Here is a 27,656-nt window from a genome sequence, read left to right as displayed (position 1 = left end):
ACAATGACAAGAAATGGTGGATTTAGATGTTTGTCTTCCAGGGCTTGCTTTCAACCTGAGTATTTGCTTGTAATGTTTCTAACTGGTATTTTCATTGGGGGACTTTTCATTTGGAGATAGCGTATATAAACATACGTACATACTTACACACAGAGAGAGGGAGGGGGATCTTGGGATTGTATAAGCAGCATTTTATATTCAGTACATCAAAATATATGTGTATTTGAAGGACTTAATGGCTGATTCTGAGGCACTCTTCCAAAAATAAGTATCATACCAACACTGCTTTAGAGCAATCCCTTTATTGATGTAAATGATGATAGTTTCTGGAGAGTTTTATGCTCAGTTAAAGAGTGACAAGAAAAAAATCAGATAAGTGAGTTGCAGTATTATTTTGCTCCCATGCAGTAGATTGATGAGGGAATGCTAGTAAAAGATGCTGGTCTCCCCAGGAAGATGGTGGGCAATAGTGTTTTCCAGAGTGGCTGTGCCCTCGTGTTGGGTGTAGGGCTCTCCTGAGCACTCAGCCTGCCTTTGAAATGACCTCAAAAAACTCATCTGCCTTGGGGTTCCCATCTGAAACACTGAGACTACTTTATCTCTGCTTTGCTGTGGTTTAGAGAATCAATTGAATTTGTGGGCTTGAATAGTCTTGAATGCAGACAGAGATCCTTGGGATACACTGTGCCTCTCTAAGCGATAATGTTCTCTCTGTTGTGTGTGCAACCTTCGGCTTCAGGTTGCTCCTGTGAGTACGGGATGGGTTCTTCTCAGCTGGCAAGACCCAGCCAGGGAAGTGCAAGCCAGGTGCTCGTGATGGGCTCTCCTGCATGGCTGTACCTCAGAAGACCATCTTTTTCCCCTTGCCCATTGCTAAGGCCTAAATGCGTACTTTCAGCCCCCTTACCTTTTGGAGCTGGCAGCAATTCCTCCACCTGAACAGGGCAGTGCAGTCGGCTGCCGCAGCTCTGCCGTTCAGCGGGGTGAGGCAGCCTGCCTCCGGGCAGCCGCGGGGACGGAGGGAGCCCTCCGGGCTGCCATGGGGAAGGAACAGTGTGTGTAAACCGGGGCAGGCTGTAGCCTCAGGCATGTGCTTACCTCTTCTTATTTAACCAGCTGGAGCAAAGCTATTTTGCATGACCATGTTTGTTTCCAGATAGATTGGAGATGACACTACTGGTTGTATTAGTGATGTTAGGTTGATATCTCTATTTTCTCTTCTCTCAGTGCTCTGATAACATGGGGTCAGAAAAGGCTTGTAAATACCTCGAGAGACAGGTAACAAACACTGAAGATTCATGAATTATTTTGGTTACTCTTCAGTTGTCAGCAGTTCAGTCTAATTTAGGTGCTGTGACTTCCTTTTTTTCATTTTGGAAATGACAAGTACTTTAGCAATGTATAATCTGTGATGATATTTGATTAAGATCTGATCCTACAAAAAATTAACCATGGGCTAAATGTGTGCATTGGAAGCCTCAGTGACATTCTGAGCATCACAGAAGCACAGAATAGTTTGGGTTGGAAGGGACAACCTCTCTGGGCAACCTGTTCCAGTGTTTCAGCACCCTCAATGTAAAAACATATCTTGCTTATAGCTAGTCTGAATCTCCCTTCTTTTAGTTTAAAACCATTACCCCTTGTCCTGTTGGACCTATTAAAATCATACACAGGCATAAAGTGAACCATGAGCATACTAAGTCTTTGCAAAGTGTAAATATGCAAAATTGGTACTTCATTGTATTACACTTGTGTTTTTGCATATTTCAGCCTTAAAAAAAGGACGTTTTTGGATCACCCCTGACCCCTATCACAAAGATGACAACATCCAGATTGGGAGAGAGGTGAAAATCTCCTGCCAGGTGGAAGCCATCCCTTCTGAAGAGCTTACGTTCAGCTGGTTTAAAAATGGACGGCCCTTGCGAAGCTCTGAAAGGATGGTCATCACACAGACTGACCCCGATGTTTCACCTGGCACCACAAACCTGGACATCATTGACTTGAAATTCACTGACTTTGGGACATACACGTGTGTTGCGTCTCTGAAGGGAGGTGGCATATCGGATATCAGCATTGATGTCAACATCTCCAGCAGTACAGGTAAGGAGGCGCTCTTTGATACCAGTTTTACTTTGATATAGCCAAACTATGGCTTTCGTTGACTCATAGTAAAAAGAGGTGTATATGCAGAGCACTTCTCACCATGGGGATATCTAAGCAGACCCTAGGCCAGGGGCTGAGTTGCTTTGATTAAAGGACAGAAACCTGAATAGGTGGCATGTGGTGCTCTCTCCCAAGAACACATTAATGTCCGATTTACCCAGACAAGCCCTCTTTTACTGTCAGAAAAGTTACTGCTTCTATAAAAGGACATTGGCCTTTATTTAGGACTGCAAGGCATCCAGAGTAATGAAAAAAATCACTGGTAGGAAACTACAAGGAGAAACAGGAGGATGTTATGTTAACCAAACGGAGACCATCCAGCTACTCTAATCGACCAGCAAGTGCCAAGTATGGAGGAAGGAGCTCTTTCTTCTTAAAAATTACTCATTGCATGTTGATGAATCATGCTATTCCCAATAGGCAAAAAGTTTAAGGCATCTGTTACATACGTTCCCAGATCAGCGATTGAGATGTCTCTCTCTTTGATGAGTTTGACTAGAGCTGTGACTATTACTTTGATTGATAATAAATATCTTGTTATTCCTACTGTGAAATAGGAATATGTAACACAATAGTAATTGGCTGCTTTTCTTTATCCCATTGCTAAAAACTGGTTTGTAACCAATAGATTGCATAGACTTTTCCCCCAGTAGTTGATTTCAGTAACTGAGCTAGTCCATGTTAATAAAATGAGCTAAAAAACATTCTGAATGCAGAATTTTTTCCTGCCAAAAATTAGTTACAACCAAAAAAAAAAAGAGTTGTTTCTGGTTGATTTCTACAAAGAAGGATAAAAAAAAGCATTTCTATTTTCGGAACACTTTTATGTTAAAATGCAGAGGCAAATAATGTCAGTATATATCTACTATCCATCCTGTCTTTTATATGAAGCGTTGCTGTGTTTTTCCTCAGATTGTGCTTGTTATCCATTGGGGTAAGGCACATGGTGCGTGCTGTTTAGAAGTAAGATGATAAAGAACACAGTGGAAAACATTTTTATAGCACGGAAAGAAAACGCTTAATAGACATCTTCTGACCCCTTTTTACCAAACACATTCAAGTATATGCTTTCTACTTTTTCAAAAAAATTTTGAAATGCAGACATTTTCCTTAAAGAGTATATCCACGTTTCTATTCTCCAATTTTTACATCAGTAATACTTTGCGAGTATATGTCATGTCTAAATAATCTCTCTTACAACTTAAAAGATTGTTTAGATTTTAATACATGAACTTGCCCTCAATCTTCAGTACTATACTGGTACCATGGATTCCGCTTCAGCGCCACATCGCTTCTGACACGAGTCTGGAAGGCTTGCCCACTGAAAGGATTTAATGAAGGCTGTTCTGTACAACAGGAAGATGAGGCAGGATTGACCTGTGGTTTGGATAGGAGCCTGGGAAATAAAGCCATGTGATTAAGTTAGGGGCCACGTAAGTAAAATGGACATATATAAGCCCATGGGACTGGACAGGAGGTATCTAAGGGAACTGACCAGTGTCACTTCAAGGCCACTTTAGTATCTTTGAAAAGTTGTGGTCACCTAAGGAGATCCAACAAAGACTGGAAAAACTGAAATTTAGCCCATCTTCCAAGAAGGCAAGAAGGAGATGCAGGTGAGTGCACCTCAGTCCCCGGGAGGTCAGGGAGCATGTTCTCCTAGAAGCCATGTCAATCCACGTGAAGGACCAGGAGGTGACTGGAAACAACCCGCATGGATTATCAGAACTGAACTGTGCCTGACCCAACCTGGTTGCCTGCTGTGGTAAAAAAACTGTCTCTGTGGGCAGGGGGAGGGAAAGGAAAGCTGTTTGCCTTGACTTTAGTAAAGCCTTCAGCACAGTCTTCTCTAGCACCTTTATAGCCAAAGTGGTGAAGCATAGTTTGGAGAAGCGGACTGAGCATAAGGTGTGTTTGGAAAATGAGATGCAGAGACTTGTGGTCACTGACAGAGAGTCAGAATTTGTGTGCGTATAAGTGAACAAGCAGTCAACATTTACACAGTTCACCTTTGCGATGGCCCACCCCGAAACGTAATACACACATGCACAAACTTTGAGAGACAGGAGGAAAACACTAGTGTTATTTAATTTAGTTAGTTCTTATTTTTATTTGCTATTTATTTTTTGTTTGTGTTCAGGCATCCTTGAATATTTTACTTCTTTTTGCTAAATTTTATAACTATAAACCAGAAGTTTTTTTTTTTTACTGTTTGATAACTCTTGAAATGATTTTGCGCGATTTTATGGACTTTTAGTTAACTTCAGAATGACTGTGCTGGAGCAACGCAAGGATCTTGGTGAGAGAGTTGTGGAGGGCTGTTCCCTTGCAGTGGTACAGGCTGGGGCTGCCTGGCCCCGGAGCAGCTCTGCAGGGTCCTGGTAGACAGCGAGTGGACATGAGCAGCAGCCTGCCCTGGCAGCCATGGAGGCCAGTGGATACCATGTCCAGTTTTGGACCCCCGATGCAAGAGCGGCTTCAATAAATTGGGCCAAGTCCAGTGGAAGTCTTGAAGATGGTCAAGAGCGGCTGGGAGAAGGGGGCTTGTCCAGCCTGGAGAAGAGACAGCCCTGGGGCACCTCAGAGCAGCTGTCCCCTGCCTATAAGGGATGTAATCAAGAGGATGGAGCTGGGCTCTTCACAGCAGTGTGTGCTGGGAAGGTGAGAGGCAACAGGCATGAGTTGAAATGAGAAGTTCAGGCTCAATATAAGGAGCAATTTTTTCCCCATGAGGGCGTCTGGGTGGGGAACAGACATTGTGGGATCTCCATCCCAGGAGGTTTTTGAAGACCTGATAAAGCCCTGAGCGGTCTCAGGGCTGACCTCACATCTGGCCATGCTTTGAGCTGAGGCTTGGGCTAGAGACCATCTGAGCTCCCTTCCCTCCTCAGTTATCCCATGAAGACTGTAGGGACACTAACCAACAGATTCATGGACAAGGGAACAGCCTGTCTCTTGGCCAAAAGAAACATGTTCTTCAAGCTTCTTTACTCACAGGTAAAGAACTGAGAGGACCATTACAGGGTAAGAGCTGAGTTTGGCATGATGGATGGCAGTTGAATGCAAACTTTGTTGTCTGCTTGCCAGGGTGAAGTGGACAGTGACGTTTGTGCAGTCATGCATTGCCCATCTGGCAGACAGGAACGCTATATTATCTGTACTTGCTTGGGAATCATTTGGGAAATTGATGGGATTTATTGGAAACATCCATTAGATGGCTGTACCTATAAGCTCATCACTATTTCTGCAGGCAGTGATGAATTATGTCAGCTCTTAAATTTACTGTCCCGTAACACTCAAGAAAATCAGAAAGGGGGAAGAAAAACTAGTGTTTTGGATCAACCTTATTTAGCATCTTAAAAGAAATTCTGCCTATTTGTATGACTTCATTACCCAATTAAGTGGAAGCTGAAATAGTTTCAGTGTGCTTTTGAAGGTCATTACTGATTCATCAGGATTCATTACTGCTGTGGTAATTATGAACATAAGGCCTAGGCACAAAAACGTTTTCCAAATGCCAGGACTTGCACAGATATATTAATATCACGCTGTGTGTCTGTTTGCTGGGTTTGGGGAGAATTCTCTCTTCCTGATGTGCACGAGGTTCCTCCTGGAGTCACCCAGCGAGGCAGGAGGGGCTGTGTCACCTCGTAAGGAAGGAGGGAGATGGTTAGGTCTCCTCTGTCCCTCCAGCCGATCAGAAAGGGACGCACCAGCCTCTTGGCATGCTCGGCACTGCACTTGTTTAGCAGGAATATTTTTCCTTTGACATTTTGTACTTTCAGCAGGAAAGGCATAGATTTATGTCCTGAGTATCTTACATAAATGGACCCGAAGTAATCCCCTAGCAGCCTCCACATCTCCATAAAGTAGGTCACTGAATAGTGGAAACGAAGAATCAAATGTTGAATATTCGCCCTATAAAAGCCCTGTCATCCATAAAACCAACCCTGGGCAAATGTTACTGAAAGACAGGATGGCTCTTCGGTGTGTGTGTGCACACGTCATGGGGAATCTGAAGGCAGAAGATGTTAAAACAGCAAGGAAAAAACCGCAATAAAATAGGCTCATAGTAAGCATAAAAGAGACGTGGATCAGGAGAGTGTGTTAGTCTTTGTAAGTGATCTTTTCCTCTGCCTTAAATATTGTATTCAAAGCAGGAAGAATAAGGCTTTAGGTGATGTATGGTCTGCTCTGTTCAGTATAGGTTCTTATGCTATCTTTATCCCCCGAAAATCAGTATCAGCACAGTAAGAGATGTAACATCTGTCACTTCTGGCTTATTCCCTTTTCATCTTCCCCCTGGAGGTAGTATTGTGCAGTGAAGTGAGTTGTTATTTCAGGGGGGTATTTTACTTTATTCTCTGGTTGCACTGCTCTGAATTGCTACAAGAAGGGCTAGATGGAGGAGATGGCTGATACTCTTGGGCTGGAGGTGGTGGTGACCCTTCTTTTCCTAAAAGAGTCCTTTCTACTGTTTCACTCCTACTCAGTGTGGGCACAACTAGATGTCCTACATGGCAAATACGTCAACCAAATTCTTCATCTTTGGGTGAACCTGAAGATGTGCTGAGCATGTACTACGCTGGGTAAGCACATCCCAGAGGGGGACATGGACTTTGGGCATGAGTACAGGGCAAGCCGGTGGCCTCCAGGTCTCCTGTTCCAGTTCCGAGGCTAATCGTGTCGACAGATAGATTTGGTTCTACGCAAGTGCTGCCAGAGACAGAGAAATTCCTGAAGAACTAGTATATATGCAGTTGTGTGTTCTTCCTGCAGTATGATAAGAGGGTTTCCCTGTTAAGCTAATCAGCTATCTATTAAATAATGAATTAATTAAATGCCCAGGCTGTGTTAGGACGTGTGGCCTTGATGTGTTTGTGAAGTATGTGTCCTCTGGTCATCTTGTTCCTCCTTTGACAATACATAAGAGAGACCTTCATTTTTGTTCTAGATGTTTATTAAAATAATGGTACTGCCTCTTTGCATAATGAAAAAATGCTTTGTGAGATAATTAGTGGTCCAATTAAGATATTTGTAAACCTGAAGCACTGTCCAGAGTGATCGTTCATGGGCAACCCTAAGACATACCAGAAAATAGACAGACATTTCATTATTGCAGTAAATTGATTATTTTTGTGAGCCATTATCTTTGGAGTTTGTCTTTGAAAGGAATAGGTGAACAGAAGGGACAGATAAATGCTGGATTTTGTTAAAAAGCTTTCCTTTTATAGTTCTATTTTAGTACTTAATGTGCAGAGATGTTTCTTTTTAATTCCATCCCTGGGAGCCGCCGTCCCTTCCCGTCGCACAGCTTGCAGCACGGCTGGCCAAGCTGCTTGGCTGCCCGCTCCCGCCGGCAGGCAGCGAGGACAGGCGGTCTCCGGCTCTGCGGCCCCTTCCCTCCTCAGCACCTGGTTCCCCCGGGAAGTCTGATTTCTCTGGGATGTGTTCATCCACCACGGACTGTCTTCGGCGGGGTTTCTGGGAACAGACACCCTCTTTCGCGGCCACATATTGCAGAATCTCTTTATTGTTCTCTGGAGGGCTGTGGAGTCGGCTCATCGTCTCGCATGGCGTGTGGCTCGTGGAGCTCCTCAGCATGACTCCCATGAGATGACTGAAAGCTAATTTGGCTAATTTGCTGCTGGCTGTGTATGTTCTCTGTTTAAAATGTGCCTCTTCAGAGTCTGACTGCAGAGTAAGGTGGTGTTTTAAGGTATTAAAAGTGTGTTGAGGTATAAGAACTGATTCTGGAATTATTTTGCTATACAAGCAGATCTCTTACACAGGCCCACACCATGAAGTCTGTGGTTGGTGTTCATGTCTTCACTTGCAATTGGAAGTGTCTTGTGCCCATGGAAACATGGGCTGCGGTGCTTTCTCTTCTCTGCATACGGGCAGGACAGCACAGAGGCAACGGGAGCAATGAGAACAGAAAGCGACTGTGAAACCAGGACATGATTTCCTTACAGGTCGCTCGATTTACCTGCTAGATGAGTACCTAGGTAGAGCCTCTTTCATGGTGATGAAAGGTTAAAGTAAATTCTCTTGACTTCAGCTGCTTTTCCAGCCCTTCGGCTGGATCAGCAGTCTCCCCCAGGGCTCCTTTCTCACCTCTGGAGACCCTTGCAGCATATGCTCCCCAGTATTCCCCAAGACTTCTTCTAAAAGAAATGCACATTAGGGGTACCCTGAGCAGTTTTAGGCTCTGTGTACAGAAATGTCTAGAGAACTTGAATGTTCTGATTCTGTCTAGAGAGCCTGATTATTGCTTGGCTGCCCTTCAAAGGCTAAATGATCTTGCTCAAATATGTTTTGTATACCAGCTCAGCTTCCTATACCAAAGCTCAGTCTGCCCTGTCTTAAAAAAACACCTCTATCACATAAGGAGTATGAATCACGAACAGGGACCAAAATGCATGTCTCTGGCAGAGGATGATTAGTATTAGAGATTCAGACCTTCAAATTCATAAATATTAGAGAAGGAGGATACGCAAATAATTTCACCTCTATCTCCTAGCCAGTACAGTGCAGATTCTTCAATATTTCTTATCCAGGCTAGTTTTAAATTACATGAACAATGTGACTTCCAACACTTCTTTTGGGAGATTGTCTCTGAATAATCTCCAGTATGGATTATTTCTTGATATGCAGCTCAAACTCTCCTTTGCTCTGCTTTATCCTATAATTACTAGTTATTACCATTAGTCTGTTTTAAGCAGCCTGATCACACTGCCCCACAACTTCTCGCAGCCCACAGCCTCCTCATCACTGCCGAGATTGTGTTTACCCAGAATACACTGTGAATAAACACATTAGGCTCACGCATTTTGGCTTTTTCTTTGAAATAGCTACTTTGGTCCTGTCCCCATTCTCCGATAGACACAGTGACTGTGCTGGATCAAGGATCCTATGGAACTACAGTAGAATTACCACAGGAGATCAGACAGAAGGGTCTGGTCTGGTTTTCTATCTCCAGTAACAGACAGACACGTCTGCCTAGGGAGCAGTTTAACAAAAAAAAAAAAAAGAGGACAAGAATACAGTGATACCTTCTGCCATCTGACCTTCTGGTGCGTCAGCGACTTTCAGAGGCAAAGGTTGTCTCAGACCGTTTTATTTAAGAGCCAGGAGTGGACATATGTCAAGAGTAGCCCTATTGTGCGTGTGCCCCTGCCAATGTCGAAGGATAATAGTATGTGTTTTTAAAGTAGGTGCTACTTTAATGTTACTAACACTTGCTTTTCAAGTGATAACTCTCTACTTTAAGGAACAGATTTAACAGCTAAGAGTATCAACTTACTTTTTAAGTCACTTGTTCCATGAACAAGGTAGTGTTTGTTGTTTCAAATATAGCGTTTAGCTAATTTATTATTCTGCACAAGCAGGAACAGAATTGACCTTTATTGTGCTGCAGGAGACGTGCTGATGCCGTCGCCAGGAGGGCTGAGCCCCTCCGAGGCTCTGTTGGTGCAGCAGCAGCACCTGCTGGGAGCGGGAGGCTGGCACAGCTGGCAGCACCCCGGCACAGCTGGCAGCACCCCGCTTACCTGCTTGGCACTGCTCCTCGCTTGGCTGGACCCCCTCTGCTCGCCCCACGGGCAGCACCTTCGCTAGCGCGCCCGTGTGCGTGCACCTTTGCTCGTGTGCTTTAGGTTGTGCGCCCTTGCTCACCCACCTTTGCTCATTCACCTTCGCTCGTGCACCTTGCTCAGGCATCCTTGCCTCTAGTAACAAGCGACGGGACGAGAGGCAACGGCCTCACGTTGTGCCAGGGGAGGTTTAGATTGGGTATTGGGGAAAATTTCTCCGCTGAAAGGGTTAACAGGCATTGGCACAGGCTGCCCGGGGAAGCGGTTGAGTCACCATCCCTGGAGGTATTTAAAAGACTTGTAGATGTGGTGCTTAAGGGCATGGTAGTTGTGGAGTTGGCAGTGCTAGATTTATGGTTGGACTTGATGATCTCAAGGGTATTTTCCAACCTAAACGATTCCGTGATTCTGTGTTTCTACACGGCAGCTCGCTCAGACTCGCTGGGCCGCCTCCACAGCAGGCTCCGCCGCCCGGCCCCTGCTGCTGGGGCCTCCCGACATCTTGGGTCGTATTAAGAACAACTTCGTTTATTTTCTCCTCAATTCTTTATTATTTTCTCCCCCTCCCCCCCGTCTTCCTGATTTCTCTGTGGGCATTGCATTGATTTGAGTTTCTTTTATGGCTTTTTTTAGCTTTACTGATTATGAAAACAAGTCATACCTGATCAGGCTGGCAGTGCCTGTCAGTTGGTGTGTCACAATCTCCTACACGCCCTTATATTTTTTGACCCTGTAGCTAAAAGCTACAAATTTAAGCCAAATTTGACAGGAAAATAGACATCTCAGAGATAATTAAGTACCTGTGAGTTTGTGAAAATAAATAGACGGTAGGGTTTCCTTTTTTATACCCCAAACCCCTCCCTGAGCAAAGATTCAGTGTTGTCCTTCCTAATTAGACAGTAGAGAATCATCATCTGAATTAACGGGGGACGCATAGCCATAACTGCTGCGGTGGGGGCAGAGAAATACTTTGTGGGAGCTCACTGTCCTGGGCACCGTCAGTCGAATGTGATACATGAAAGCGGCAGTCAGGCTTCTTATTTATGGCATTGCCCATGAAATCATTTGTTTTAATAGATGGCCTTGTCCCTCCTCTCTTCTTCTCTGTTTCCAGTAACAAGAACATTAATAAATACAGTAAACCGTAATAATATATTGGCTGGCTTACAACGTGACAGATACCGGTTGTGTTGCAAAATGCCACAGGAGATGAGTCAGGGTGTTTTAAGGTATCTTTCCATCTGGGGTACTGATACAGCCTATCTTATCAGCCCGCCTGCAGACCTCGTCGTCTCTGCTCCTTATCTTGGCAGCGTGCAGTTTTTGCAATACCGTTATCTCTATTTTTCAGAAGAAAACTGAGTTAAAGAGAGGGTAAATTACTTGCTCACAGTTGCACAGGACCTTTTTAGCATGCATCTTTTTTTTTTTTTCCCCACCCCTCCCAAAGATGCACGTCCTGTGCCATTCACTCTCCTTCCTCTCAAATGCCCCCAGAAGCTACATGCGACCATGAGAAGCAGGGTGTATTCTTTCCTGGTTTCTTCCTTACATGACTCATAGTTTGCTCTGAGTGTACAAATTTCTGAATTTCCCCTGCCTCTGGGTCTGAGACGCTGTTTCTTGCAGCTGGCAGACTTCCACAGCTGGAGCTCAGGGCTGGTGCCTTCCTGCATCCCCGCAGTGTGGCTGCACGGGACACAAGTCTTCATGAGTCCCAGTGGCACTCCTACATCTCTGCCCACCTTCCTCTCTAGGTCCACCTCATGGACACACTAAATTTGCCCACTTACTCCTCCCGTGATGAGCTTAGAGAAGGAGTTTCTTAAACCAGAAGAACGTTGTGGATATCTGGGGAACAGCTGCTCAATTTACTTGTATCCCATCCCTGTTTCAAGTGCAGGGCTGGATCAGCCCCCACACATGAAGCTGGCTTTGCTGCCTGCTCTCTCATTTTTTCTTTCTCTTCTGTCATGTGTTGCCTTCACAGGCAACGTTTGCACAGGACCAGTCACTGTGCCAAAGAAAGTCTTGCCTCTGGCTCAGTGCTTGAGATGAGAAGTTACAGCCCTTGCCCCAGCAAGGCAGTGTGTGATTTTATAGTCCAGACCTGCTGCTCTGATGGAAGTCTGGAAAGAATGGAGTCTGGAACACGCTGCCAGCACAACGTGTCCAGAACTAGGTCTACACAGGCAACCACCAACGGGAAAACTGATGTCCTGGACCCATCTGCACCATGGGGTTGCAAGCAGAACTGTGGATAGCACTGTAGGCTGGTGCACAGCAGATAGCAGACCTTTTCCCTCTCGATAGCAGGTATTTTGTTTGAGGGCTGTGATCCCATGGTCTTGGCCTCATGGTTCTCACGGTCAGTGAATCCCTGAGATGGGAGAAGGTTGTGCTTCCCCGGGGCAGCTGGAGGTGCCGGAGGGGCAGGGAGCAACAGGAGAGCTACGAGGGAGCCTGCAGCATCTGTACCAACTGGGACATGCTTTCATCAAAGCACATTCACAGCAGGGAGCAGATCCACTGCCCAGGGGGGAAGGGACAAAGTAAATGTTTTCTTTACTGGTCCAGACAGAGCTGTGTATTATTTGAACTAAGCTGAGAAGTCACAAGCCAGGTGAGCCGGAAAAAATATTCAGAAGGAGGCTCCTTCCTGCAGGCAGGCAGTTCACAGTGTGCTTTCAAACCTTTCTCTTTCAACTATACTTTCCTTCTCGGAACAATACCTTTTTCCCAGTTTAGTCTGTGTTTCGTAGAGCATTGCTTTAGGAAGTGGCCGTTTGGTACCTCTTTGATGTGCTCGCTTTCAAGAGAGAAGGTGGAGGAGTCCCACCGCAAGCACCTGGCTGATGCAGGTCCAGCACAAGTACCGTGTACTTCACAGCAAAAGCGCGGGATGTAGAAAAGAGGTAGAGGGAAGGGCACACGCTGATGGAGAAATGCTGTCAGAAGATCTCGGAGGACCACAGAGCCACGCTCATCTCCTTCTTGTCCCTCGCTGCCTTCAGCACCATTTTCCCTCTGTAGTTTTTCTCTGAGCTCTGGTAGAGCTCTGACAAGACTGCTGTCATGGCTTTGTGCCACTCTCACTTCACTGGGGTGGACTGTCTCGTGTCCCGCAGCCCTTCCTCACCAGGGGCTTCTGGGCATCTTCATGGGGTGGTTCTTCTCTGGGCTCCCTCCAAGTGATCCAGGTCTCCTGGGCACTGGCCTGTGCTCAGGACCTGCTATGGCACACACAAGCATAAATGAAAAATAAGAATGTTTTATTAATGTTGGGAATGTTTTATTAAACAGTCTTTCTCTCTTCTCTTTTTTCTGGTTTTTTTTTTTTTTCCTTCTTTTTTTGAAGTATAAAATAATTTTTCCTTTACTCTCCCGTGGAAAAAGTTATTTCCACTTTTGCATGTCCCACCAGATTCAGAGGAGCTATTAAAGTCTTCAAAACAGCTGAAACCAGCATTTTGGTACCTATGAAATCCCTGATCTAAACTCTGATTCCTAGCAGGCTTGTCAGGTCCATAGACACGGGGTAGATATTGGGGGAAAGCTGGAACTGTTTCTCACTGGTACAAGTCTGTTGTTTCTGCCCCTGAGGGCCTGAAAATAGCCTTTGATTATGTTTTGCTGCAGACAGGAGTTACGGTGTGGGCTGTATTTTGTCAGTCCTGGCATCCAAGCAAAGTACTTGAGGGCAGCGCAGCGTGGAGAGGTGATGCTCTTAGGAGGGATGGTTTTAAAACAGAAAGCATCTCTCTGCCTGATTCAGAACAGAAGACCCATAAGGGCACCTGAGTTTTCAGAAGGCACAAAAGGAAAGAGAGGGCAGGCAGTGTTCAAATCAGGCTTTTCCGTATCGTTACCCACCACACGGCAGCCCTAAGGAAGAGTCCGCAGGGCCGAAGGCACCATGTGTGATCTGAAGATCACGGGCAGCTTCAGAGGCGGGGCTTTCGTTTGTGTTGTGCTGCGAGAGGAGTAAGAAATTGGATATAAACCCAGTCTAGGTATGACGAGATGGGAATGATAATTGGCAAAAACATTCCTGTCAGGATGGTGGATCTTGCAGTGCTTTGTAATTATCCAGTGTTGTCACCTAAATGACTTGAGACAGAGGGGCTGCCTCTGGTGGGACTGATGGTGGAAGCTCACTGAGATGCCCGTCGTGCAAACACTGATGCCTTTGCCGGGGTGCTGCGCCATTTCTCCTCTGATCAAGTAACTTGCACAGGAGCATCTCTTTCATGGTGAGCAAGCTCTTCGCTTCACTGCCGAGGACTGGTGATGCGGAGCCGTGGCTAATAACTCGGAGAGGCACTGGGGCAATTAGAAAGTCTCGCTCTTGCAAGACCGCGGAGTGGAGGAGGGACGGGCCCTTGGGCATCGCCAGCTCACTGTGCGGCAGTGCCGGGTATTCCTGCTCCGAGGGGATGCCTAACTCCTACTGGAAACAGTTGTTCACATATGCCTCCAGATTTGTTAATGCAAATCCCTACGAAAAAATACCGTTGTAATAAACCTCCTGTGATAGAAAGACGCCAACTGTGTTTTGGTTTCAAGTCTTGAATTCTGAGCTGATTTCCGAATTGGCATCATTCTTTCTCATTGCGCAGCCATTACAAGCGGGATAAAATCAGCAGCCAGTCTGTTATAAAAAAGGGGTTTTAGTGCCAAATACTCATAAAAAGGAAGGCCATAACTTGCAGTGTGTCGTGGTTTAGCCCCAGCCAGCAACTACACACCACACAGCCGCTCGCTCACTCCCCCACGGTGGGGTGGGGGAGAGAATTGGAAGAGTAAAAGTGAGGAAACTCATGGTTTGAGATAAAGACAGTTTAATAAGCAAAAGCCGCGCACGCAAGCCAAGCAAAACAAGGAATTTGTTCACCACTCCCCATGGGCAGGCAGGTGTTCAGCCATCTCCAGGGAAGCAGGGCTCCGTCACGCGTAATGGTTTCTTGGGAAGACAGACGCCATAACTCCGAACGTCCCTCCACCTCTTCCTTCTTCTTTGTCCCAGCTTTATATACTGAGCGTGACGTTATATGGTATGGAATATCTCTTTGGCCAGCCTGGGTCAGCTGTCCCGGCTGTGTCCCCTCCCAGCTTCCCGTGCACCCCCAGCCTGCTCGCTGCAGGCCACCATGAGAAGCTGGATTGTCCTTGACTACTCAGCAACAACTCAAAACATCAGCACCTTATCAACATTTTCTCATCCCAAATCCAAAACATAGCCTCACGCTAGCTTCTATGAAGAAAATTAACTCTACCCTGGCTGAAACCAGGACACAGTGATAAAGTGCTAGCTGCAACCGGTGGTCCAAAAGTGCTGATATACACTGGTATGGCATATTGGTGTGTCAGAGATTCACCGGGAGGCAAATAAATGTCATAGCTGGGGCTGTTAAATCTTATTTTAACCACTTCAAGCAGCTGAGCACCATGTCTCATAAACATAGTAGCACTGAACAGTCTTCCAATACGTGTAGTCACTGTGTGTTATTGTCTGTGTATGAAGGAATTCTTCACATATAACTATGACTGTACAAGCAAAAAAGTCACCTGATGTCTCTGTAATGCTAATTGTTGAACCGTCTCTTTTTCTGCTTTGAAGTCCCACCCAATTTGACTGTTCCTCAAGAAAAGTCACCCTTGGTCACCCGGGAAGGGGACACGATTGAGCTGCAGTGCCAGGTGACAGGGAAGCCCAAGCCCATCATTCTCTGGTCCCGAGCAGACAAGGAGGTCGCGATGCCTGACGGGGCGATGCAGACGGAGAGCTACGATGGGATCCTGAGGATAGTGAACGTGTCCAGGGAGATGACGGGAACCTACAGGTGCCAGACCAGCCAATACAACGGGTTTAATGTGAAACCCAGAGAAGCTTTGGTACAGCTCATTGTACAGTGTAAGTAGACCCTTGTTTTCTTTCCATGTGGTTTTGTTGAGAGAAAGTTCTTGATTTATTTCTGCCTTAAATACACAGCAGGAAGAGTCTTACGGTTGTTACATTTTTGATGCTGTGTTGTTCGGCTCCCTGAGTCCATGATTTTAATGTAAATGTAGATGTAAAAATGACATAGAAGTCCCATTTATATTTTAAAAAAAGTGTGAGGCAATCATTATTTTCCCAATGCCTAGCTTTAAATTTCTTGACACAGGAACAAGCATGTGAGATAGGAGGACATATTTCTATAAATGCAGACGTGATACTGATCTTATTTGTTGATGCTGTGTAAAACAAGGAGAAAAAAATGAGAGCAAGAGCTGTTCCAGCTTCGCTGATCTGCATGCAGATCTGCGTCGTCTGCTCTGACTCTGAATGTGAATGATCAGCATCAGGAATGGGAAAGAAAACGTAAGGGCAAATTAGTTATTTTGGAAATGCTCAGCATTTATTATTGGAAAATTAAAAGTCTGTTTTGATATGGTTTATGGGAAATAATGAGCCATTCTTCGTTGCTGTGTCTCTGATAAAGATGTTCACTAAATGACTTTCATGTGTCTGCTGTATTGTTGGTACTTATTTTCACTTTTTTATGAAGTGACTTGTGCAGCTCTCATTTATTCTGGTTTCAGATGCTTAAATATTATGGCAGATTTGTTTTTATACAGTGTTCTGTGCTCAGCACAACTGACCTCTTTTGGGCCCTCCAGGGATAAGATGCTGCAATATACATAGTTATTACTAATAATCAACTGATTTGTTTTTTCCAAGGTCTGTTGTATAACAAATTATTTATGTACTTGATTACGTGTTGTGGTATCTGCAGCACTTTCATCAGAGCTATTTACTGGTGTGCCAGCACAGGTTTTTATCAAAGCATGCTTCTGTCCCAGCCAGCAGTCACGTGGATTAATGACATGAGGAGCCTCCTGAGAGATGAGCCTGCAGGCAAGCTGGAGCCTTCTCAGCTGGTTGTGGGTTCATCTGCATTAGGCCTGGCTCCATCCTGCCCGCACTGATGTATCTAAATTTGGAGCAGAGGTGTCTTTGGCTCTGTCTCTAGAGATTGCAGAAAATGGCTTGGATCTTAGATCATCCTCTGGAGGGGTCTGTCTTTCCCTGTAGAGCATAGAAGGATCATGGCAGGCTCAGTCTGCTACTGGTGGCAGTTTTAAAGCACATGGATTGTTGTAGGGAAGACTGGCTCTCATACGAACGGGCTGGACCAGCCTGCACGAACTGCCTTAATTCGGAGCTGAGGGGGCCCTTGCTGACACAAGAATTCTTACTCATATCATTATTACTAGGGTCGTGGTTATTCTGATGATGACTTTTGTGGTTATCGTGACTAGGACTACTCCTGATGACACACAGCTTCTCTTTCAGATCTCCTACAGCAAGTCATCGTCATTATAGGTGTTTAATTTTAGCTGCACAAAAAAAGTAATTTATAGAAGGTAAACGTCATGAAAAGGTGTAAGATGAAAGACATGGAAGGGTAGAATGTAGGATATGTGGACGGCGCCCCAAGTCTGTTCTCTAATTGGACATGCCACCAGGGCACAGGTCATTGTCAGGACTGATGGGGCTGGTGGTACCATGTCCTGGGCTCTCACAGCATGAACAGTGTGAGAGAGGGGGGTCAGTGCTGTGGAAAGTGTGGAGAGCAGCGGCACAAAGCCATTGCGGGGGTTTTCCGTTGCTGCAGTTTACCAGGTGTATGCACCAAGTCTGGATGGGGTATATTTTGGCTACCACAACTTTGCTGGGACATACCTTTGCTATCCATTGCAAACATTAAAAACTCAAGAAAAGATTTCTCAGTGTGGTTGTAAATTAAAGACGACCAGGGCTGTGAAAACTTGTGATACTCCCCAGCCTGTTGCTCTTGGGACACTGGGTTGGGACAGCTCGGGAGGAGAGCAGCAGCAGCGTGGCTTGTAGAAATGGTTGACTAAGACTAGTTCCTCAGAGAGCAATAGCGATGGGTGAGAAAGGTGATAATGTGCAAGATTTTCATATAGCTTGGGCTACAGATTGGCATGTGTGGTGTTGCAGGCCGTGATGATCTTGAACGGCAGAGAAGAAACATGAATAATAAACTCAGTAAGAGCTGATTTGCAGAGTCCCCTGTGCATCTGCAAACAAGAACCGCTATACAAACAGTGGAGCAATGGTCCCCATGAATAAGGGAGATGGAAAGTGGCTTCTTTCCCCTTTTCAGTCACTGATTTGCTGTAAGAACTAGAAAAGTTTTTGTTTTCTGGCCACTTGGATCCTCCATCTTAGTCATTTAGTTTATATTCTCTTTTTGTCAGCGAACCTCATCTTTTCCACGTGTCCATCCAGAGCCCAGCATGGTTTGGGTTGGTTGCAGTGATGTGTGGATGGTGGACAGGTGGATGATGGAAGCTTTTTCAAGTAATTCAGTTCCTGTACAAATACGTGTGTGGAGGGTGTTCCCGATAAAGCAAGACCTTCAGTGGGAAAGTTCTGGAGGTAAACCCACTCCAGCAGTTACAAACAGCAAACCCACAAAGTAATGGCCATGGCAAGCTGTCCGACCCATCCCCAATGCCAAGACTTTCTTGTCTTAATCCTTGGGAGCGTTATGAGCCCAGCAGGGGCTCTGTTTCACATGTTTTCAGGTAATAGAAGTAATTCTCAGCTTTTCTTGCTTTTTTTTGTTTGTTTTTATAAATCCTCAGAAGCTCAATTCACTGGGGAATACCGGAAGAACAAGTATTCAGAAGCACTCTTGACATGGCTCTGTAAAGCAGCAGTGATGTGTTCCACATTTTGTCCTGGAAGACTATTTCAAGTCTTCTGCAGTCACAGAAACTCCTCTATTTATCCAGCGAGCTCTGCATCATTTATCCCGGTCTCCATTCCAAAGCTTTTAAGCAGATGCTGTTATTTTCTTCAGCAGGGAGGTAGTCATGAGTTTTGTATTAGCGGAAGGGATGGTGGGGTCTGGGGGAATGTTTCCCAGGATGTGGCTGAGGACTTCCCACCAGCTGCACTTCTTCAGGACATGAGCCAGTCCCTGGTGGACACAGTGGGATGACGCCCGCTGACTTCCAAAGGCTGGTGGATGCATTACTTGGATTGCTATTATTTTACAATATTTTACTGTTGGAAGAAAAGCTCTTGTTTTCTGTATTTTTAGCACTGCTTTACATGCAGCAATTCACATATTCTGAAAGAGATGAGAGACACAACTTGAAAATGGTATGATCAGCAGGAGTATAACAGGTATTTACAGGAGATTTTTCTTTAATGTGTTCTTGTTTAGATTTCTACTCACTTTTTTCAGATCCTAGCAAATGACAATTTGGAGATGAATGGACAAAGCAAATATTATGTAATGCTTTGCTTATTTTTCTCGTGGGAGGAAAGTACATGTGTTCAATTTGACTTCAGCATCATTTCCATAACTAGCATAGCATTTATTCGATTGTCATAAAACCAGTTCTTTTCATTAATTTTGTAATATTTATTTTAGACGCTTCCATCAGTTATAAACAGGGAAAGATATTTAATGAAATACTTTTATTTATATAATAACTCATTGATTTCACTTTGTACAAGGCGCATGGGCAGATATGCACGTGGACGTTGGTAGCTGGGTGCATTCCCATTCTCTGAGGTGTCAGGAGGGTTTCTGCTTGTGAGAGTAGGACTTTCCGTCTCTGCAAAGTGGTGTATTACTCTGTTTTGCTCCACAGGGCAAATCTTTCAGTGGAACTACTGCTCTAGGTCATATCTGTTGGTTCAAACTAAAGAAAAATTAAAGATAAATTCAAAGATAAAGGCATTTTTTAAATTTGACCCACTCTCAGTTCATCTGACTAGTTTTAACAGAGCTTTTCTTTTCCTCACCTCTCTTTTCCTCTGCCGTCCCTTTAACCCCATGCTCAGTGACGTCAGGATCCCAGACTCTGAGTTCTGGGGGAAAATGGCTGGTTTCTGTGCTTTGTCACAGTTTGGCCTCAAGTTGCGGTTTAAGATTTTTGATTTTTCATGTTTACCATGAAATTATAAAATTTCTAATAGCAAAATGAAAACGCATGAAGGGAAACCAAATGTAAAGCAAGACGCGTGTCTCCTTGCCCAGGTCTGTTGGACAAGAAGTGGTCTGTGTGCTTTTCGGTACGCTTTGAGTCATGTGATCCTTGTCACATCCTGAAGCGATTGCTCAGTGGTAAAATACAGCAAAGAAGATAGTTGTTTTGAGGTCTAATTGAGTAGGCCATAGAGAGGAATTTAACTGAAAATTTGAACCACCTGGACGTTAGGTACCTGTGTTCCCTCCATGGCTACGGAGAGCGGAGCATCCGCAGAAGGCAGCAGAGCCTGTCCTAAGGAAAATGTCTGGGATGTTTTTCCTTTGTTCCAATTCCCTAGCTGTAAAACAGAGATAACAGTTCCTACCCTGGAGGTTTTGGAGACAAGATTCTGAGGATGCTATAGTAAGGAAAGACATGCAATATCTGATTTGATCAATAAACCTTGTATCCTTTGGTTACTGCTATTATTATCCTGTGGTGTTTTCTCTTCGGTGTGTTGGCGCTCCTCACAAGCTATGGGTTTTACTGACTTTGATCTTTATTGTTTGGCAGATTTTGTGAGCGCTGCTAGCTTTTCTCTGAGAGATTAATTAGGATCATGGAAGTACACCACCAGCATCAAGAATTGCTAAACACCTTCAGAGGGATTTGGTCGCTGTTGTTACTGTAGTGTCCACCTCCCAAGGGAGATTGGAGAAGACCTCTGGGAGAAGAACAAGGGTGAAGGATCACTCTGTAAAGTTCTTGAGTTCATGTTTTACTTTTCTTTGCCTTTCCCTGCAGCATAAAAGAAGGGTGAATCTAGTCATGATGCTAGGGACAGAGCTGGGGGAGGTCTTGGATATCAGCAGAGCCTGGTCTGTGAAGTCCTGCCGGCACGGGTTCCACAGGAGCCGTGCAAGCAGAGACAGTGTTTGGAGAGCAGAGATGTTCCCAGGACCCATGGATGCTGTCTTGGCATCTCTGCCCTGCGGAGGAGCAGGCAGCACCAAATAGCCTGGCTTGCTGTGCAGCCGGCTCCTCTGCGACTGCCCTTGCAGGGACCTTCTGCCTGTTTCTTACTCGTGGCTAGGCTCTTTCGAGTATGCTGTCATCTACAGTATGGTCAATGTATGAACCCTTCAGAGAATGGCATCTATCCTGCTACATCTTCCTTCCACATTTTGGAGAGTTTTTTGCGTGGGGAAGGCCGTTTGTTGGGTCCAGGAGGATCCCTTCAGCAGGGCTAAATGACGTGAGCAGTCTGCTGGGAGGGCTGGGCTAACCGTGCAAAATCAGCCTCGCAAAGCTGCAGTGCCAGCGTTTAACTAGTTCATCCCCCAAGTGTGGTTTGCTGTGTGCCTGTGAGTGGGAAAGGGATGCTGAGCGGGGCGGGGGAGGCACGTATGTGACTGTTTAGAGACCTGTGCTGGCTCATGGTGACTTAAAGTGCTCGCGCAACAGAGCTGTTGATATTGCTGTTCTAGTGCTGCAAGACCTACTGCTCCTTTCTCCCAAAGCTGGCGCTCAAAGATGAAAGATGCTGTTCCAGATGGAGCCCCAGCTGCTGCTGAAGCTTTTTCCTGTCCTTGGGGTACCCATCAGAAGCCCCGCCAGCCATGAACCTTCCACCCATGAGCCCAGGAAGGTCTCTAGCACGTGGCTTCCTTGCTGTGAGTTGAGAGGGTGGCATCTGAAAAGCAAGGGCTGTTCCAGATGTGCTCCTGAGGGTGGCTTGTCCCAGTTCCGTTTCAGAAGGGCACTGAGACAGATAAGTAGAAAGTGGGAATTACGTGTGGAGGCAATGCTCAGAGCCCTGCGCCTGCTTGCCGCACCGACCATTTTCTTGTGTGCAAATTTTGATAAATAAAAGTTAAAATACATAAATAAATGCCTGCCGTTTGCAGACAGGATGCAATCCGGTAATAATTTAAATGCACCACTTTTACTGCTGGAAGAGAATGCTTGGGGAAATAAAAATGCCATCAGGTACAATATAATCAAATGTTTACATCGTGTACCTTATCAAGTGATGATAGCAGGAAGGACAGAATCATTTTTCACAGTGGACATTGCTGCACGTTGGGCTTGCGTTTTATGTGCTCTAGTTTTACTTTGGTGCTACATAAAATATTGTTTACAATATAAACTGTTTTCCAAATGCATTGGTCTCCAAGTACTTGCAAAGCCTCTTAAAACATCAAAGATATTTCATGGTAACCTGGTTGGCAGAACAGTCGTCCGCATTGTGATACTCTGAATTTTCCTTTCCATTTGAGTTCCAGTTTATGTATGTCGCTCCTACTCGGTAATAAATTCTAAACTACTAATGAAATCATGCTGAATGGGAACATTCTTCAGGGATTATATTTGAAACGGAACAGAGCTAATTAGTAAGAAATATGAGGCTGAATTATGATCTCAGGTGCATCATTGCAAACCTGGAGTGTATCAGTGGGGCATAAATCAGTTGTTTGGGTTTTACATCGGCAGGAGAGAGTTCAGAATTGGGTCCACTTTGCTCATAGGTGTTATTTGCAGCTGAGGATGGGAAAAAATAATCTTTTATGCTTCAGACGGGCAATTTGGCAGCTCAGAAAAATGGCCACATCTATTCTGTGACTGTCTAAATATGTGCTTGATGAAATTTTTATATGTAAATATTACATATTATATTAATAATGAAATAAAAGGTTGTTGCAAAAGAAAGGAATGAAGTGTTCTCCATCCAAAACAGAACGGCAATTAATGAGCTTAAAACTCGTGGAGATTTAGGAAAGTACTTATGAGACATTTTTAACAGGTAGGATGGCTAATCCCTGCAGTAATTTGCCAGGAGACTTACAGACTCTTGAGTCCACGGATGTTTTTTTCTTGAAGCTGAGTGGACAGAGCCCTGCAGAGAGTGGGGATGGGCAGGAAGGGGGATGAGGACCGGGAACACTGCTCTGGTTTGGAGATGTTCGCGGTGAGTTTCAGCTCCAGAGAAAAGTGCCCTGTGGTTCCTGGGGCTGTGACAGCAGCTCATTACTTGGGAAGGTTTTTGTGCTCTGAGCTCTTCATTTGTATTGCTGGGCAGAGCCAGGAGAGTTAATGGTATTGTTTCATGAGGGGGGATCAGGAGTGCAAGTAAAACCTTCTAAATTTTCAAATCTGCTTACAAAATTTTAACTATGAAAATGTATTAAAAAGGGGGTAGTCACAGAATCTCCATAGGTAAGAAGAGTAATTGAATGGGCAAAATGTCTTTATTTTTAAGTAAGCACTGGAATCTGTTTTTAAGCAGGTTAAAATGATAAAGGAAATCAGTACTTACATTTTACATTCATACTATTTGCATCACGGTTACATCTTTTTTTTTTTTTTTCCTTGTGTTTGAAGATTTGAGTGGAAGAAGCGAATTAGTATTCAGGACAAGTGTTATAACAATACAATGCGTTCCCAGACTGTTTGGTTTATTACTCTCTGGACAGCTTCCTTCTCTATAGATAGGATTTGGTTTTGATTTAGGCAGTTTGTGGTGGGAGAGGGGGCAGACTAAAAGCGGGCTAGAACTGGGCATTGCTACTTTTGTATTTCTGGGCTATTTTTTGTGTCTTTTTGGAGTATGGGAATTAATAAATGACCTTAACAACTTTAAAATTTCAAAATATATGTTGCTCTCATTTGCCTTAACGTTTTGGTTTGCTCTCAGAAGCTGCTTTCCCCATCCTGGTGTGTTGTGTCGGAGGAACTCTGCACCCCTGGGTTGCAGGTTTTCCCCAGGGTTGCTCTCCTATGGCACAGACACTTGCTGCCTACCTGAGCCTAAAGCTTCAGCCTGCCCTATGGCGATGTATATTTAGGCAGTCCGGATACTGTTATCACTGTCCTTGTGTTTAACCTATGGGTAGAGTTCCCAGCTCCTTATTTCTTCCACTAGAATTTTTCCAGAAAACTCTTCGTGCTTTTATGTAAAACAACAGTCAAAATCTCTTCTATAAAATCTTCAGTGAAAGATGAGAGAGCACGATTTCAGCATAGTGCATAAGCAATTATGGCTTTGTATGTAATTTATCTGAATGGAGCAAGGGAGGAAAAATATATGGCAATAATTGATGGCTTGATCAGCAAAGCAAAATGCTAGGAGCTTTTTGACATTTAGCAAGGTCAAAGGCAATGTGTGTCTAGTGACCTGGAGAGGTAATGAATATGCAAACACTGGCAACATGGAAAATTGTAAATGAGAATGAGATAATTTGAATTTTTTCTTATTTAATATTAAAACTATGGTCGCTTAGAGAACCTCCTGAGATGTATCTTTTTCTTGTTAGCAATTCCAAGAGACAGCATAGCAGCAAGTACCCCAGAACCTGAAGCATAAACATGGATGTTATTGGAAGAAATTGAATTATTCATAGAGGTTTCTTTTTGACAATCGGCCCTGTAACAGATAGTCTTACACCACAGAGCAGTTCACAGCATTGACTGAAGGCAAGACCAAAGACAAAATAGACAAAAGTTTTTTTGTTTTTTTAAGAAGTGAGAATGAGAGGAGGAATGGAAGTAGATGTAAGTGTTGCATATCTATAGTTAAAATATGGAGAATCAGAATACGGTGTCTTTGCTCTGCTTCTCCTGGATATGGCATCCAGGATCTGAGTAGTGAAACTGATAATCTTGGGAGAATGGCACTTTTTAATCCATCAGTATTTCTTTCAGGTTTGTTCACAGAAGCTTGCACCCTCCTAACCATAGTAGCTTTTTGCTGACACTGGCGTATCGGTACTTCCAGCTATTTCAAGCTAGCTCCATGAAGCTAGGCTGTCCCCTTGGAACTCAAGAGAGGAGGATCAGCATGAAGCAAACAGCATCTGTCCTCCATCAAAAATCTCCCCCAAGAGCACATGGATGCTCTGATCTTAAATGGCCCCAAGCTGGGCAGGAAGCCTCCAGGATAAATGTAACCCTCTGGAAGGTCTTGCACGTGTGTCTCTCCCCTCTTGTAGATTGAATGAGACCAGCATCTTTCTGTGATGTTTCTCCCTGCTTCTTCCCGACATGGGGTTTAGGATTGGATAAATAGTCGTTGGATGGTGCCTTTTCTGGTAGTTTTATGACTAATGCAGGTGGGTGGAAATGCTGTGGAAATTCACGGGAAATAGGGTGCAGCCAGCACCGAAGAGGCTACGGAGGAGAGTGTCTGCGCACACTGTTAAATAAACTCCCTGGCCTTTATGCAGATTTGGTATCCCTGAAGGACGGGACACCGTGCTGGTCTTGGCTGGGATAGAGTTAATTCTCTTCACAGTAGCTGGTATGGAGCTGTGTTTCGGATTTGTGCTGGAAACAGCGTTGGTAACACAGGGACGTTTTCGTTCCTGCTGAGCAGTGCTGACACACAGTCAAGGCCTTTGCTGCTGCTCACCCCCACCCAGCGAGCAGGCCGGGGGTGCAGAAGAAGCTGGGAGGGGACACAGCAGGACAGCTGACCCCAAATGACCACAGGGATATGCCAGACCATACAGCATCATGCTCATCACTAAAACTTGGGGGAAGAGAAGTGGGGGACGTTTGAAGTGACGGTGTTTGTCTTCCCAAGAAACCATTACGCGTGACGGAGCCCAGCTTCCCTGGAGATGGCTGAACCCCTGCCTGCCCATGGGAGTGGGGAATGGATTCCTTGTTTTGCTCTGCTTGCATGTGCAGCTTTTGCTTTCCCTGTTAAACTGTCTTTATCTAAACCCACGAGTTTTCTCACTTTTACCCTTCTGATTCTCTGCCCGCTCCCACCGGCGGGGAGTGGGCGAGCGGCTGCGTGGGGCTGAGTTGCCGGCTGGGGCTGAACCCACAACAGACACCCAGGGCCACCTTCTGCCACCTGACCCGTGCTCGGGGCTTTTTCAGGGTGAGGAGCTTCCAGGGTGGGGGTGACGCTCCCTCCCGCTTCACGGCAGCGTTGAACTGCTGCAGAGCTGCGACAGCTCTCACTGCTCTCGTTCGTAGGATACTTGTTTCATGATTTCTAGGAGGATACGCTGACATCGGGGCTTTCTTCCTCATTCTGTGGCAGTGAGGGGGGGAAGGTGCTGGGGAGACAGGGCACGGTTAGGTCCTGCCCCACGGGGCAGCAGTCCGCTCCCACCTCGGCAAGGCAAGCCGCAGCCCCTTGACCTGCAAACAGGCCATTAGTTCCTCCTGACGGTGCTGTCCTTGCAGAGGGACCCTGTCAGAGTTAACACAAGGTGCTGGTAGCACCCACGTTCAGCTTGCAGAGCTGCCAGATATGCGGCACCTCCTGCAAGGAACCAAAAAAACCCGGGCCGTTTCTTGGAAGGGCTTTCCAGGGCGGCTGGGAATGCCTGCGTGGGCAGTGGACTGTCCGTGCAGCTTTATTTCCTACACAGGGTATTTTCAAGAGCGAAGATTTCCTTTTGGCTTTGTGTTGTGCCTTAGGCCATGTCCTATTTTAAAGAAACCATGTTGTGATATGATAAAAGAGAGACCAGCTTCACAATTAGTAACCAGTTAAGAGGTAAGAATCAAAGGGCAGATGTACACGGTGAGGTGCAACCAAAGAATTGAGAGGGAGGTCAATGAGAGTCTATGCTAGGGCTCGTGGCATTCAGTGGAATCCCTAGAAATAACCTCAGCAGAACGAGAAGGAATGTTTCAGTTGGGGGGGGAGGGGGGAGTTAGGAGAAAAAAAAAAACCAACACAGATGTCAGCAGCACTTTCATCCCAGTTTTTGGCATTTTAAGTTGTTTACCTCCTCTTACCCCCTTTACTTGATGCTCTTCAGCAGTGTTCTTATTTTGGCTGTAAGAAGTGTTACAGAAAGTTCAGGCACAAAGGGTGCTTTCACCAAAGCAAATTTGTGACAAAGTCAACAACCAGCCAACTCACAGAAAGGTGAATTGGAATAGTTAGGTTGGCCATTCAGCTAATTTTTCTTGCCACTGGCCATTTTAGCTGAAGAAATTATAGGTTTCTTTTTTTTTTTTTTTCCCTCCAATATTACTTAGGAGACTTATTCCCGTAATGAAAGAAATACACACTTCAACTAAAACTATGATTGCAAAGTGAAGCATTAAAAGTTTAAGGTTATTTGGATTGATGTAGGCACACAACTAATTTTGTCTGTGAATGCTTCTGTGTTACATCATGTATTTGTTTATGTGATTATTTATTTTGGTCTATAAATCACCGTCTTCCTGTCTAACTTTCAAACGTTTGACTTTGTAACTATAAGTGTCTCATAAAATAGTCTTTTAATTCATATTTAAAGAAAAGTTACCACTTTCTCTGCACCCTCTCATGGAAGATTTTATTTTAATTTTCATTATTCAGACATGTTGTCCACTGCTGCTAATAATGAAGTTTTGCAAATCATTTTACCTATGGAGAAAAGAATGGTGTCAGCAGGTACATTCCTTTCACTCAGCAGCAGGAATGAAATTAGACTTCGATTGTACTGGTACGTAATCAGGTTTTTCTAATGGAGCCAGTCCAGAGGACGCTGGGCTCGTTACAGCAGTCACTGAGATGCTTTGGAAGCTGAGAGGATCGTTGTTGCTGTGGGGAAGCAATGCTTTTCTGGAGAGCCTCCTTCTTTTGCTTGCTCCCATCAGGCTTTGGAAAAATCTGTTGGCCATGTTGCATGAGATCTCTGTTACGAGTTAAATCACTGAAGACAACAGGAGTCTTGCCAGCAGCATCAGCAGATGAAGTGTTTCAAAGAGCACGGGCCGCATCGGTTGCGCGGCTGTGTCAATGACTTGGTAGGGTATGGATTTTACCCGCGTGCTCCCTGCGCGTTGCCTGGCTGTCCAGCTCCACCACCCGTGTGGGGAGCATCACTCTGCCTGACCTCTGTCTCTTGCTGTGGGGACCACAGTCGTCTGCCGTGGAGGGTC

At 45.1% G+C, this 27,656-nt stretch overlaps 1 protein-coding gene across 1 annotated transcript in view; it reads left to right on the top strand.

Annotated features, from left to right (window-relative positions):
• The window catches only part of MDGA2 (MAM domain containing glycosylphosphatidylinositol anchor 2), a 390,338-nt gene that overhangs the window by 246,216 nt on the left and 116,466 nt on the right, over window positions 1-27,656 (top strand). The window contains exons 7-8 of the mRNA XM_082000249.1: window positions 1,771-2,100; window positions 15,379-15,672. Of these exons, the coding sequence (XP_081856375.1) occupies window positions 1,771-2,100; window positions 15,379-15,672 (624 nt within the window). The remainder of the gene's footprint in view (window positions 1-1,770; window positions 2,101-15,378; window positions 15,673-27,656) is intronic.

Source organism: Phaethon aethereus, assembly GCF_964289735.1.
Source record: "Phaethon aethereus genome assembly, chromosome: 5".
Classification (NCBI taxonomy): domain Eukaryota; kingdom Metazoa; phylum Chordata; class Aves; order Phaethontiformes; family Phaethontidae; genus Phaethon; species Phaethon aethereus.
Note: the sequence above shows the minus strand (reverse complement) of the source record. Positions and strands in the feature narration are given on the sequence as shown.